This window comes from Opisthocomus hoazin, chromosome 9 (genome assembly GCF_030867145.1).
Source record: "Opisthocomus hoazin isolate bOpiHoa1 chromosome 9, bOpiHoa1.hap1, whole genome shotgun sequence".
NCBI lineage: Eukaryota > Metazoa > Chordata > Aves > Opisthocomiformes > Opisthocomidae > Opisthocomus > Opisthocomus hoazin.
The window spans coordinates 28327053-28341079 of NC_134422.1; the positions used below are offsets into that span (position 1 = coordinate 28327053).

Below are 14027 nucleotides of genomic sequence, written 5' to 3' on the forward strand. Positions count from 1 at the left end.
AGTCTAAAGGCCACATTCCATCCAAAATACATAACAAAACTCTTGCTTAGTCTTAAATATGGCAAGAGGTGACCGTCAATGTTGTACACCTTGGGGTGAGGGGAAAGGGTTTGTAGTGGGGGACGGAAATGAAAGTCATCCCGTAAGATACATTGCCTTCTGTTTTGTATCATTCCTGCAGCTTGCTCCTATGCTTGCCTTCTGTTGTAGCTTTAGAGCACTGAAACAAATAGCGCGCTCTGTCTTTTTCTTGTGTTCTTCAGTATCTGGGTGGGATTTTTGAAATCTGTCAGCAGTGACCTACTTTGTAGCTGTTGAAATCTGGGCCAGTATTTCTATTGAGTGGGACAGGAGCTTTGTTAGGTCAGTAATGAGCGTTGCTGAAAGGAGGGCATAGCTGAAATGTCCTCCTGATGTTGATGGAGAGAACGATGTGAGTAACCCTTTTCTTCCTAGCGCTTTGTAAATTAACTTGCACTCATGTACCCGTGTCCTTTTTCTTTACTTTGTGAGAGTTTTCCTTGCTGTTCTTGTGCATTTACCAAACACTCTTGCAAAGACTTTTTGCATTTTTTCACCCTATGTGGTACCACTCATCTTACAGGACTAGGCAGTGTTCAGTCAAACTTTGGGACCCGTGATATAAGTAGGAGGAGATTTGGGGGTGGGCAGAGGGTATAATGAAAATTCCTTCTTCAGATATGAAGAAGGAGCTGTCTCTGAGAATTCAAACCGTCATGTAGAGGTAGATCAGCAGGTCTGGGATGTTGATGACAGCAGTGTCCTCATAAACTCTGCCATATGTTTTGTTCTTGTGCAGGTCGTTTTCGTCAGATTGAAGTGCTTACTACTGTGGCCAATGCTTTTTCTTCTTTGTATTCTCAAGTCTCTGGGACTCCTTTGCAGAAGATTGGTAGTATGAATTCAGTGTCTTCCAGCAAAGAGGCATCCAGCCCCCCGCCTTTAAATCGCAGCAATACAGCCAGTCGCTTAATGAAGACCTTGTCTAAGCTCAATCTGTGCGGCACACAGCAAGCCGATGGTAGCGGCTGCTCAACTCCTTCACCTGTTGAAAAAGGGAAGAGTCCAGCTGAACCAGGGAGCGAAGAAAATGATGTGAAAAATGAATCTAAATTACCAAAATACCCTAAAAAGAAAGACTCTCCCTCTTCTCTGGCTACTGTGAAAGAGGAGATAGCCAGTAGTCAGGCAAATGCTGCGGACACACGTAAACCTGCAAACCTTCCTGCTGGGACTGATGATAAGCGAGAGGGTACTGTGCCTCCAGCAGATGCGCAAAGCAGCAGGTTGGAAAACGCCCAGGATAGACTGTGTGAGGAATCGGTGCTTTTGGACTCGCCGAGCCTCAGCAGCAGCTCCAGCACATCCAACAGCAGCGTCTTGACACAAAGGCTACCCACGGCATCGCCGGGGAGAGACCTCTGCACTCCCCTCGCAAACCCATCCATAATGAATCTAATACTGCAGCAGAAGGACTCCTTTGAGATGGAAGAGGTAGGTGGAGATAGATGACTTCGTTTTTGCATACAGTTTACATTCCTCTGCTGGCAGCCAGCAAGTTATGTTCGCTACTGTGTAGCTGACAATGTTTTCTCCAGGAATACTTTGAATTCTCCGAGTGATAGAACGGTTGTCGCCTGCTTTCGGTAGGCTGCTCTAATTGACCCTTTTAATGAAATAACTTGGGGCTGCTGCTGCTGTTGTTCCTGAGAGTCAGCAGGAAAGTTCTCATTCTTTTTTTCCATTGAGCTCAGGTAACTGCAGTCACTGGTGAAACTGCTAGGAACTTTTCCTGTGGAAATAGGTCTAGGTTTGCCTTTATAGGTATAAAAGCCTTTGGTTTTAAATTTTTTCTTTGCTGAAATTGCTAATTGGAAATCTTTTTTTTTTTTTTGATGCCTAAAAGTAAATTCAGTTTATCAAGTGATACTGATTTAAGGATAAATTTGTGGATGGAGCTAGAGTGTTGTTCCAGGAAAGGGAAAGGGACTGTCAAGTAGGGTGAGGTGCTCATGTTGTGCAACTTTTGGTTTTGATGGCAATCTGCTACATGTTGATTTGTTTGTTCTCTGGAAATTAGCACAGTGGAAGTTGCTGTTTGTTGTGCCTTTGGCAATTGCTTAGATACACATTCTGTGCTAGCTGCCTGTTAATATCTTCATAAATGCATGTATCCATTTTTTTGATTGAGAATTGTCAGAAAGAGATGTTAATTCTAGGCTTCTGCAAGTGATTTATTAGGCTAGTAAATGCACAGCCTACAAATTCAAGAATGCAATTTTTTGCATAGACTCACACCTTGATTTTTAAGATCTACCTTAACTTAAATCAGCAGGTGTTTTTGTGGACACATTTTGAAGTGGCAATTGTTAACAGTTCAGCAGTTAACTTTTTATCTGTGTGGAATACATATATGTAAAATGAAGAATTGTGATTTAATTAGTGAAATGAGTGAAGAAAGCAAGTGAATAAAAAAAACCCCAGAGTTTTACAGAGAATGAGGAAATGATGATTTAGTAGATACCACATCTAATGTTGTATTGGCACTAGAGGCTTTTGAGGCTCCTCTAGGTTGGCTAATGTTGTAACTGAAGGCACTCATGAAGTAGAAAGGGGTAATTCAGTCCCTCGTAGTTCCTGCCACTTGTTTGTGCCTGAGTGCCATCACCCACATGTTGTGTTGCCATCTTCGGAGTCGGAACAAAGGACTGGTCCAATTGAGAGGGGAGAAAGAAACCCAGTGTATTATGATTGATTTATTTTTCCTGGCTTAGTTTTCAGCCAGATAATTTTCTTGATCCAGTTTGTTGTGTAGCTGCACAGATGTTTGCGTTGGCACAATGGGAGGGACTGAGTGGCAATGCATTTTGCTATATTCTTGGTATCTGGACTGGTTTCACATATCCCAGAGGAGAAAGCCAGTTTTTGGTATTCTTGGGCAAAATGGGAACAACTAATTAAAAAAAAAAAAGGGGGGGTGGGGGCGGGGGAAATGGAATTTTCTTTCAGAGGAAGTTGGACTGTATGACACGAAGAAGACTGACTGAATTCTGCACAAGCCAAATGCAATGAGTTTGCAAAGTTCTGGTTGACACACTTTACAATGATGCCAGTGCATAAACACAGCTGTTTTGGCAAGATGACATGTGATGTGGGATGGGATTGTGGTGATTTTTTGTTTACACAATATGATATAGACATATCAACTGCCTTCAGATCGCTGGGAGGGAGGAATTCGGTTTTGTTGAAGGAACTTAGAACAATACCTGGCAGCGTGATTTTATTTTCTTGCGTCTCTAAGCAGGGTATAATGAACAATAAACTGTCTTAGAAACAGTGACAATAACTCCTCCCCCTGTTTTCTCAGCTTGGCTTGGAGTGCATTCATACACGTAAGAAAGATGACAGATATATCAAGGAAGCTCTTTCCATGCTGACGAATGCCTTGGAGATTTGAGCGCCCTTCGGAAGTCTGTGGCTGTGAAGATAGCGAGTGCGGGCGTGAGTCAGGGCAGGATTTACCCCAACACCCGCTCCCGAGGTGGCCAGTTACAGTCCCGAAGGTCGTTTACCAGCATCAGTATTGGCTGGAGGGACGGGGAAGGAGAGGGGAGTGCTTGTGCGTGCTCATCGAGCTGCGCCGTGCTGCGAACACGGCCAGGATGCTGTCTCCTCACCAAGGGCAGGAGGTGGAGGGTATTTAGATGAGAAAGAGGCTTAGCTGTTGCAAGGCTGCAAATTCAGCCGTTGGAAACTGGGAAGTTTGAGACAATCAAGACACCTTGCTGGAAGGCCAGTCCGATCAAAGGGCCTGTAAGATTACTTACTGTTCCCTTTTTTTTCTGTTATTTTTTAAAAATTGTTTTAAAAGGTATTTTTAGATGGTAAGCCTCTTCTATGCTCCCCTGCATTTGGACAAAATAAGCATTGAGGAAGAACTTCTTCCCTCTGAGGGTGACGGAGCACTGGCACAGGCTGCCCAGGGAGGTTGTGGAGTCTTCTTCTCTGGAGATATTCAAGACCTGCCTGGACAAGGTCCTGTGCAGCCTGCTGTAGGTGACCCTGCTTCGGCAGGGGGGTTGGACTGGATGACCCACAGAGGTCCCTTCCAACCCCTACCATTCAGTGATTCTGTAAAGCATTTACCCCTTTGGTACAGCCTTCATCTCCTAAAGGAACAGAAGCCTCTTGATTTATTGTTTAAGAGAAACACTGTTCACTTACTAATGGCGAAAAGTTCAGGCCAAGTACTTCTCAAAACTCCTGTAAAAAAGAAAATGTGCCCTTGTGGCTGTTACACACACGATATCAATGCGAATATAGCTGCTGCTTTAGCCAAATGCCGATATGGGCTTAAAGCCATCAGTATCCTGGTTTTGCATTTTTAAGTTGATCAAAAATGGAGATGAAAATTTCATTGCGTGGTAATTTTGAATTTAGGCAGGCAGCCCATTAGAGGGAAGGGCTGGGGGTGGGGTAGTTGGATTGGGGTTTTTGTGCGTGTAGACTTGCATGTGAACCATTAGAATTTTTTCTGTAGCACACAAAAGAGAAAATATTCTAGCTTTTGAACTAAACAAAGGCCTCCCTGTTGAGATTTTAGGCATGTTCTTGTCATTGTTTGAACGGTTGTCTAAGAACTGCTTTCTTAATAAGGCTGTGTTTCACAAAGTGATTAAGTAATAGGATTAATTTTCATGTAGTTTTAAGTTTCGCAGTTGAAATTGGCATGGCTCTGAATACGTTATCTTTTTTTTTTCTCCGGGAAGACACAAGAAGTATTTCCATGAGTAGTGGTGTGGTGAAGTCTGGAGTCAGTTCTGGCAGGGTCTGGGTCCTTCTGGAGGTTTGGTGGCTTGTGGGAAAAACGTGGTAGGGCAGCAGATGACAATCCTTAAGTGCGGACCTAAATGTATTTTGCTTGTTCTTTATATTCAAGGGAGGGTCTGAGAGTGCTCAACAGTAGTGTAAAGATAGTCAAAGGTATTATCACACAATTATTTCAGGCTTTCGTCAAGGAGGAGCGGAGAGCTCTCAGTGGGGTCACAGGATGCCATTTCCTGGTCTTGTTGCACGACGTGTAACTGGAGGGGAGCCCTGCGCCGTGAGAGGGAGGTGCTGTCCGAAGGATCGCTGTTGTCCGACGGGGGCATTGCTGAGGACCTGATGAAATACTTCCGTTCAAGGAAATGCGATTTACTCCCTCAATCATTATAGGCTGTTGGAATGGCAAGAAAAAGCCCACCAAACCGTCCCCTCCTCCCCCCTGCCCCTGCATGTGCAGTGTATATATCTTGGGCATTCTTAAACGCAGGAACATATTCCAGTTGTCCTGACAAAATTTTAATCTGCTTTTCCTGATAGATCCAGAGTACAGAGGGGGATCTACCACATGTTCCAGCTTCTCACCAGCTGGCAGTGACCAAGTCAAGGAAAGGTGAGTAGACTTCAACTCCCAGGAGACAGCAGTCTGCTGAGTGTCCTTCCGTCTCTGAAATGCTGATTCAGATATTTAAAACTTCTGAAGTTTCTTTTCTCTTTAGAAATGAAAAAGATCTGGGTTTCTTTTTCACCTAAATCACAGAATGTTACTGCAAAGTGGCAACCAAATTACAGGCAAGAGAACAGCCCTATAACCTCATTGTCTGTTTTCACTTTTGTATGGTTGATGGTAGCTCAGAGAAACTGAAATGTTAATTCAGATTGTATGGGATTTTTTTTCCCTAGCATATCCTGTAATTTAAGATACCCATTTCAAGTAAAATTATATTGTTTTAAACCTAAATTGCATGATACATCCAGCTTTTTCCTATGCGCTACTGCTCCGTCTGTGAGCTGGCTGTACAGAAGACTAGCGTCGCTGCACCCACGTGGAAGCTGTAGTCCTTCACATGGCAAACTCTGTGCGCTGGCTTTGGTGGCTTGTGCTTTCATCTCAAATTCCTGTTTATGTATTTTATGGCTTGGGAGAGGGACAAAGCTGATCTTTAAGTTCATTTTGTGATTTTTGCTTTGCCCAATGCCCAGAGTTTTCTATGACTTATCAAACAAGGATGTCAGTGCTGATGGTAAGCCTGCGTATTTGCTAAAAGTTAGTCTGAGACCAAGATTTTATTTCACCTGGAAGATGTGGAAAGCATGGGACTTTGTTCTAGATGGGTTTTAGGAAAATTGCCAAGAGGGAGACAGTTTGTTGTAGAATTTACCCAAAATGTTAAAAAACAGTAGTTAATATTTTTTGCAAGTTGTCCAGCATGAGACAACGTAGAGGCCAGTTTTCTCAGAGAGCGGGTTCTCACCAAGTTTGAAGGCATTCAAAGTTAATGGTCACTTATAAAAAATGATGGCCATTGTGTCTGAGTGTGAAATGCCACTCTCACTAGAAATCTCTGGAGGTGGGATCAGCATCAAATTCAAGCACCGGTCTTGTGTTCCAATGTGGTTTCAGTTGATGGTCCTTATACAGACCCACCTCTTTCAGTGGTGTTGCAGTAGTGTTGGCTCTACTGTACATAAGCACCCATAAAACAAAAAAATTGTTTCAGATGAATGCTTCCTCTGAAGGAATATGTTTGTGTGTCTTTTTTTTTTTTCTTTTTCTTTCTTTTCACGTAGGAGTACTCCTGTGTCAATTAGCAGCATTAATGCTGTTTGGCACACACTGTTATAAACCTTGCAGTGTCATTTTACATCTACACAGAGGGCTGTAAATGCTTTCTGTGACATTTACAACAGTCTATAAGGCATTTTAATAGGGCCTATAATAAGATGTGAAGTATTTGAATTATAAAAAATGAGAGCTTCTCTTTCCTACTGGAACAGTCTGGAGACTTAAGATATGCTTGAATAACACTGAGTCTACTGCTGCTTAGGTTCCCCTTTAAAGCATGTTTCAGATTAGCTTTGATTATAAGCGGTAAGCTTGGATTTTCAAAGTGTCTTGCAAATGATGGCTTTGCTTTCTTTGTTGAACACTTTATAGGGGATGCAAAGAATTCTGTATCATATTGACTAGCTTGATGTACTTTTTACATTATGTCTTCCAAAAGGTACTGAACTGGTTTATCCATTATGTCCAAGACCAGCATTCTATTCTTTGTTGTTGCAAACCTTGAATGTAGATGTATTTTTGTGCCTGGGTTTGTTTTTTTTTTGGAACACAGTAGAGAAGAATGAAAAGCTTTAGTTGCTTTGCACTGTAAACAGACAGTGCTGCTAAATGTCCACTATAAAAAAATAACTTCTTGCAAAGTTATCTGGAAGGAAGGTTTGTTAGTTGGAAAACAAACTTCTTCCTGACATATTTATACAGCAACACCTTCCATTCCAAAAATGCCCAACAGACAAGACAAATATAGGTACAACGTGTAGAGACCAAAGTATTCTCGAGGCATTGTAATTTGTGAGTGCCTGGTTGCTGACATCAGTGGCTCGGTGAAATTTTGAATAGCCACAAACCTGTTTCCTTTAAGGCATCTGACAACACTGATGGTCAAAAGCAGTGATTAACTGAAAATTTAGTTCTTGAAAGTGAAGAAATTGCCTCATCAGCGCTTCCTGTCCCTAATACAGGGTTGTATTTATAACTCTCTGTGGGTGTAGCTCCGGGGAGACTGGAGATGGGGGAGTGAGAAGAAAACATTTGGAACAGATTTAGTATTTGTGGGAATCTGTGTTTATCTGTCCAGAAGCTAGGAAATCCTTGGAGACTCTGAAGAGTTTGTGCAGCAGGGCTCCCTGCTGGGCTGGTTTTGGCAGTGCTGGGATGCAGGGTGCGATCAATATGGGAAAAAGGGGCAGAAGGTACTTAATCCCATAATGGAATACTTTCTAGGTAAGTTGGGAATGTCAGTTTATTAATAATCTCGTGAAATACAAAGTACATTAGAGCTTTGCCAATGCTGCAGGTACAAGAAACATAGACGTCACTAAAACTTCATGGCCAGTTTCCACGTATTTCTCCTCCTCTTCTGTGTAAGCAGTCAAGTGATGCAGAAAGTGTAAGACAAGTACCTGATGGGACTGTTTGGATTGCTGAGACTACCAGTCCATTGGTAGCTGAATATTATTTTACAATAGATGACTTATTCCGTTATTTGATAGTGATTCTCTGATAATTCTGTGCTCTCATGTTTTGTAAGCTGTAGACTCGTTTCTTCATCATCTGTTCTTGTTAGAACTTCATCAATTTATTTGATATATTTCTGAATACCCACATTTCTCTGGCATGTGTTCAGTGCCTAAAAATATTTTGATTTTTTAATACAGTTTAAAAGAAAAAAATCTGAGGGGCATTTTTGTTTGTGCTCTGTTTAACCAGGACACGAGTTTGATTGTTCCTTCTGGTTTCGTTCATCTTGGCTGGTTCCTTTTCCCACACTTATTATGCAGCCTCTGGCCTTCTCCCACTAGTCTGGAAGATTTCCTCTGCATAGAGTTGATAATGGCTTTGGGCTGCAGGGTCAACATCGTGTGGTGACCCTTTGGCAGAAGGTACAGTTGCCTTGGTGGGGGTGTGCAGGGCAAGGGGTGATCCCAGGTTGGCCCCTACTACTCAGCCTTTGGTGCTGAGTTTTCTGCATTCAAGGTGAAGAGAGGGGAGACGTATCTCATCACAACCTGCTCCTCTTAGACCCTTCATTGCCAGGAGGCATTTTAATCAAGATCCAAATGGTAACTCTTTGGCTTTTTTAAAAAATGTTTTCATGCTTTCCCCTTGTCTGCTTGCATCTGAGAGACATCCAAGTACCACAGAACAGGTTGTACACTGGGATCAGTAGTTGACAAGGAGGATGGATACTGTTATGTATCAATATATCCCAATGTACTGGTTGGTATTTCAGGTCTTTACAGAGCCATACCTTGCCATTTCACTGCTGAGGTAGTAGAGATTCCTATTCTTTAGAAGTTTGTACTGCATTTACACGATAGTGGTATAGTGGAGAACTCTGAGAACTTGCAAGAGACAAGGGTAAGGTGTGGTAAAAGAAGACTACTCATATTTACAGAAAATGTCTTCTCTGATTTGCTTTAAAATGTTTTAAAAAAACCTAGCAACTCTGCAACACAGAAAGCAAGGGATGGCTGTAATAAAGGGGTGTCTCTTCAGGTGGGAACAAGGCAGATTGAATCTGTTCACGGTGTGCTAGTCTCTTGCAGTGGATAAAGACACTGAGGCAGTTATGAGTGCCTCAGCTCTAAACTGACCTGTTGACTGTCGTGTAAGGCTGTCAAAGCATGGATGTAAATAACAAATGCTATAGAAAATTATCTAAAACACTGATATTTCTTTAGTACTGTGTCTCCGAGGAGGGCAGGGGTTGATTTGAAGACACATATATAGAGAGTTATATATGTAATTATCTTTTTTTAATAGCTGAAAAGGAAATAGTGACTGAGAAGGAAATAGAAGGGCAAGTCAGTATTTTTCTTGAGCAGTAATAAACTTCATGCACATGAAATCAGATGCGAGCACACGCACTGGTGAATTGCTTTATCTGAACTAGTTGGAAACTCTCCTCTGTGGCTACGGCTTTCACTAGTAGTGCTTTTTCCTTTTAAATTAAAAACTACGAGATAGGAAAAGAGACAGAGGGGGAGGCCAAAGTAGGTGACTATTCACCTTGGAGGAGGTGGCAGCTTTCCACCAGTCTTGGCTGTGGTGGCAGCCTGTTCGTGGCATACTCTTTCAGCTGCGTTAATTATATTGGGCAGTTAATAAGAGCTAGTCCAGTTCTCAGGGAAATCATTTCCTTTGTCTTTACTGGGAGCTGGGTGGGGATGTCTGTCTTGAGGTAGAAAAGTTGTTTATCATCGCAGGATATTGTGGCAACAATGATAACAGAACAGCAGCACAATTTGAAAGGCACTCCCTTAAAAGCAGTATGAAGTCGCTGATACAGAAGTTTAGCGGGCAGTTTGCCTCTCCTGGTGTTCACAAACTTCTGGGTCTGTGCAGGCTTTTGTTTCTGTGTTATTGAAATGTTTATCAAAATTAATACTGAAAAAAATTACTTCTGAATATCCAGCAGTTTCAAAACAGTTTTCATAATGCATTCCAATGCATTGAGCTGTGAACTGGGATTAATTACATGATGACAGTTAAGTGGTTGAAGGAATGCGGGGCAAAATTCTGCCTTGAGCCTCCGAGAAGACAGCAGCAAGCAGTCGTCCCAGGGTGAGGAGGAGGAGGAGGCAGAGGCCTGGGGGCTAGAGGCTACTGTGGCCTCATCCCGTCTCCAAGCTTCTGCACTTCTGTGGAAAACTAGATGTGAGATATGGTTGTTGCCCAGGCTGCCGTCTGGCTAAGAAAAATGTTTATGGTGCCGTAAGGTAAACCCCGTACCTGGTGAGTGCCTTCTGTGTCTAGGAGGAAACAATATGCATGCAACACTGTACTGCAGTACTTGCTGAGATCTCCTTGAAAAGCAGCTTTGTGGAGGAAACCGCTCCTGGGTAGCACTGAGGATTTTAGAGTCTCTTTAGGCTATTTTAACACTTACCTAATCTAAGCAGCAAGGAAGAAGCAGGAGGATCTTATCTTTCATGTATAAAATGAGCGCCGGGAATGTGCTTTGGCAGATTGCCCATTGGTGTGTCAGAGATGTTTTGTATTTGTCCACTAAACCAGCGGAGGATCATCTCTAGCAGTTCTCCGAGTCCTGCGCATCGCCTGCCCTGTTCATGTGATGCTGTTCTTTGGGATGTATGGGGTGGTGTAGGCTGACAGGAGATGAGTGATCTCCTTTATCTCCATGATCAGGAGGGGTGGCGAACCTGTACGCGTCAATACAAAAGCAACTGTTCCACTGCCTGCATGTGAATTAACCAGTGATACAGTTTTGTAGAAGGAAAACTCCAGCAGTGGCAACATCTGCAGAGTGGGTTTTTTTCCACGGTACAGGAAAGAAAAATGTGAAAGATGGTTCCTGTTCCACTGCTGCTTGGTTTCACAAGTAGGGCTTTGCATGAGAAGAGGTTTCACTTGAAATAAACAAGCTGTTTCTCGATACTGTTCCAAGTGGAACTTGAAAAGGAATTGTGTTATCCACTTAATGTTACTTTGATGTAAAAGGAAAGTGTGTATTGAATGCGACTGGGCATGAAGGGCTGCGATTTGTAAAATAATTATTGTTGGGTTTTACTTGTTTTAAACAGATCAGCTGTTACGGACCGCGAGTCAGCACTCTGACAGCAGTGGCTTCGCTGAGGACTCCTCCACAGATTGTTCTCCATTTAATCAGCTTCAGGTAAGGTTCCCATGCTGTGGTTGGAATATTACCGATTATTGTGGGACAGTAGGGACCCGGGGAGGGATGTTGATGTTTGACTGCCATCGTGACCATCAGCCTAGATCCTGTAAAACTCACATTTTCAGCACTGGACCTGCTGAATCGCTTACAGAACTGTGTTAAGATTTTAAAGCCTTCCTGGTAGGGTAATCTGGGTATACTTGGGCCTGGAATAAGCTTTAAGTTCAGTATGTCGTGTTTGCTGTTTCTGGTGTATCTGCTTTTACCAACTGAGGCTTCAGAATCACAGTCCATTCCTCTCGTGACTGCCGTGCGTAGAGATTAAGGTAATGAAAGAAGATAGCTTTTCTGCTGATCATTTCATTTCTTGTATCATTTTTGCCTTCCCACTCATTTTCTTTTGCGTATTTTTCTGGTTTTTTTTTTAGTTAGCAGCTGACAAAAAGTGAAAACAATTTCAAACTAACTTTACTGTGAAGGTATACTAATGTCTAGTTGATCTTGAGCTCCCATGCTCTTTCTTGTTCCAGTTCCTCTGATCTTGGTCCCAGAACTTGCCATTATAGTGACTAGGGACCACATGTCTTAAGGGAGGCTTTTGTTCCAGCATGGTGCTTAGGTGTCTGCTCGATATACGTTTGCTCAGCATTGTACCTGATATTTAGGAGAGGTGTTCTCTTGCCTCTCCTAAAACATTTGCACAGTAATAGCCTTGATTTGGTTGTCCTGTCAGTCAGCCAGAGGAGAGTCTCGGGATGGATCCTGGCCTCAAGGCCATTGATTAGCTAGCTGGTACCTAACCCACAGTCCAGAGGAATACAAAAGTGGGAGTCTGTGTAGCACCAGTAATTTCATTTCTGTGGCTTGCAGCTGCTGACTTTTTTTATGCTACAGTATGTTTTTTTTTTTCCTTGTGGCACACCAAACATTTTTAAAGCTGTTTGGCACTTACTAGGAAGAGATTCCCGCTCTCCCCATCCATCAACATTGCTTTTCTGTTTTGGTACTGGTATTCTGTGTCTTTTTCTACTGAGTACCAAAATGAAAGCCAAGACAGTGACAGTCTTGGTGTGTCCCTTAAACACCAGCTTACACTTCCCAAGAGCAAGAGAGTGAATAAAGGAAATCATGAGCCTCAGTCTCTGTAAGGAGTATGGTAGTCCGAGATACTGGTTCTGCTCTCTACTAAACTGGGGCTACGCTGAAGTTGACAGGCATGTTAGGAGGAGTCTCAGGTTAGAGTTGCTGACTCCTGATCTTTATATTAGCTGCAATCTGATTAAGAGTCCATTGAAAGCATGTTGCAACGAAGTGCCCCTGCACTGGAAGACTGGTGGAGTCTATTTTTGTTGGCTATAAAGGGATGAGGTTTTTTTTACTTTCTATTATGCTGTTTTGAAAAGATGTATTAGACTGCATGTGATTTGTGCCGTGGAGTCACTAGGCTCTCTTCTGCCACCATCACTGCTTTGTTCAGACCAAGTGCTGAGCTGAATTCAGAAAATATGGGTGAATGATGAGACTAGGGGAAATGAGAAGTTGGCAGCTAGTGAACAGAAGACGAAGGGAATACAGAGGGGAGTATATTGTTTCTTAAAAGTATGGTAAGTTAGTGCCATCTACTGTTAAATAATTGACTCTAGGAGCCATAGCATTCCTCTGAAACTCAGGAGAAAACTCACAAACTGGAACCGTATTGCCTTTCATCCCTGATTTTGAAGGGAGATTTTGGCATTAAGGTGGAATATTCTGCAGGGGAATTTCACATTACCAAAGAATTGAGAAGATTTCTCCATCCAAGTTCTTGAAGTTTTGGTTGCCTGACCTGTAAGTGACCAATGTGATGGAGGATTAGGGACACAGATATGCGCACAAGTAGCACGCCTAATTTCACCTAGACATTACAATCTTTTGTTCTGCCTTTGACTTCAACAGTATCTGAACCTGTACAGTCTTTCATACTAACTTGTGACTGTGCCAGTGAGTGCAGTGTTAAGCACATACTTACAAAGTTGACCTTCATGAATGAAATTTTCTTCTAGATGGGTGGAGAAGGAACTGTTGCCTGATGTACACCATAAGTAATCTCTCTAGAAGAAACTCACAGTTAGTATCCTAATGGCAGTGAGAACTGCAGAAATTAGAGATGGGAAAAGCTGCTCTAAATTTCTAGTTCATGCGTCAGCTATGGTAAATTTCCAAGACTACTTTATAACACATATTCTTATGAAAATGTCTTGTCCACTTGTAAATATACCAGTCGATCAGGCCAGCCTAAGAAATATGCTTTGTAATCCATAGATCTTTTTTTTTCCTCTTTCTCATAGATGCTTTTCCTGCCATTTGTTACCTATTAAGTTAGCATTTCCCTCATACATGTGGTCTGTTTTAAACTGTGATTTAGAATGAAGAGGGGAAGAAGTACTAGGAGAAAGAAAGGGAGGATGGGGGTAATAGGACTGGATGGAATTTTCAACAGAGATTAGCAGCCTGATGTCAGACTCCCGGTCTCAGACAATTCTGTGACTTTAAACAGGCCGAGTGCATAGGCAGACTGGTTTTCCCATTCTTAGTGTTCTCCCATGACACTAGTTTCACTGTGGTCTACAGTTCTCCTCACTTCTCTGTATGCATTCCCTAATACCACCCTTCGTTTCAGCGCTGTGAACCTTTATATATGGGAGACGCCATGTACTTCCACCCTGCTACCCCTATGTCATCGCTACCTAAAAAACTAACATTTTACTTTTTTTA

General features: G+C 42.4%; 1 protein-coding gene across 10 annotated transcripts in view; it reads left to right on the plus strand.

The window, feature by feature from the left end:
* ITPRID2 (ITPR interacting domain containing 2) overlaps window positions 1-14027 on the plus strand; it is a 90650-nt gene that overhangs the window by 61186 nt on the left and 15437 nt on the right. For all 10 annotated transcript variants that reach the window (XR_012765021.1, XM_075430373.1, XM_075430381.1 and 7 more), the window contains 3 exons: window positions 821-1515; window positions 5386-5458; window positions 11179-11270. Coding sequence is in view for 9 of the 10 variants with exons in the window: in XM_075430373.1 (XP_075286488.1) it covers window positions 821-1515; window positions 5386-5458; window positions 11179-11270 (860 nt within the window). In the remaining variant the exon portion in view is untranslated. The remainder of the gene's footprint in view (window positions 1-820; window positions 1516-5385; window positions 5459-11178; window positions 11271-14027) is intronic.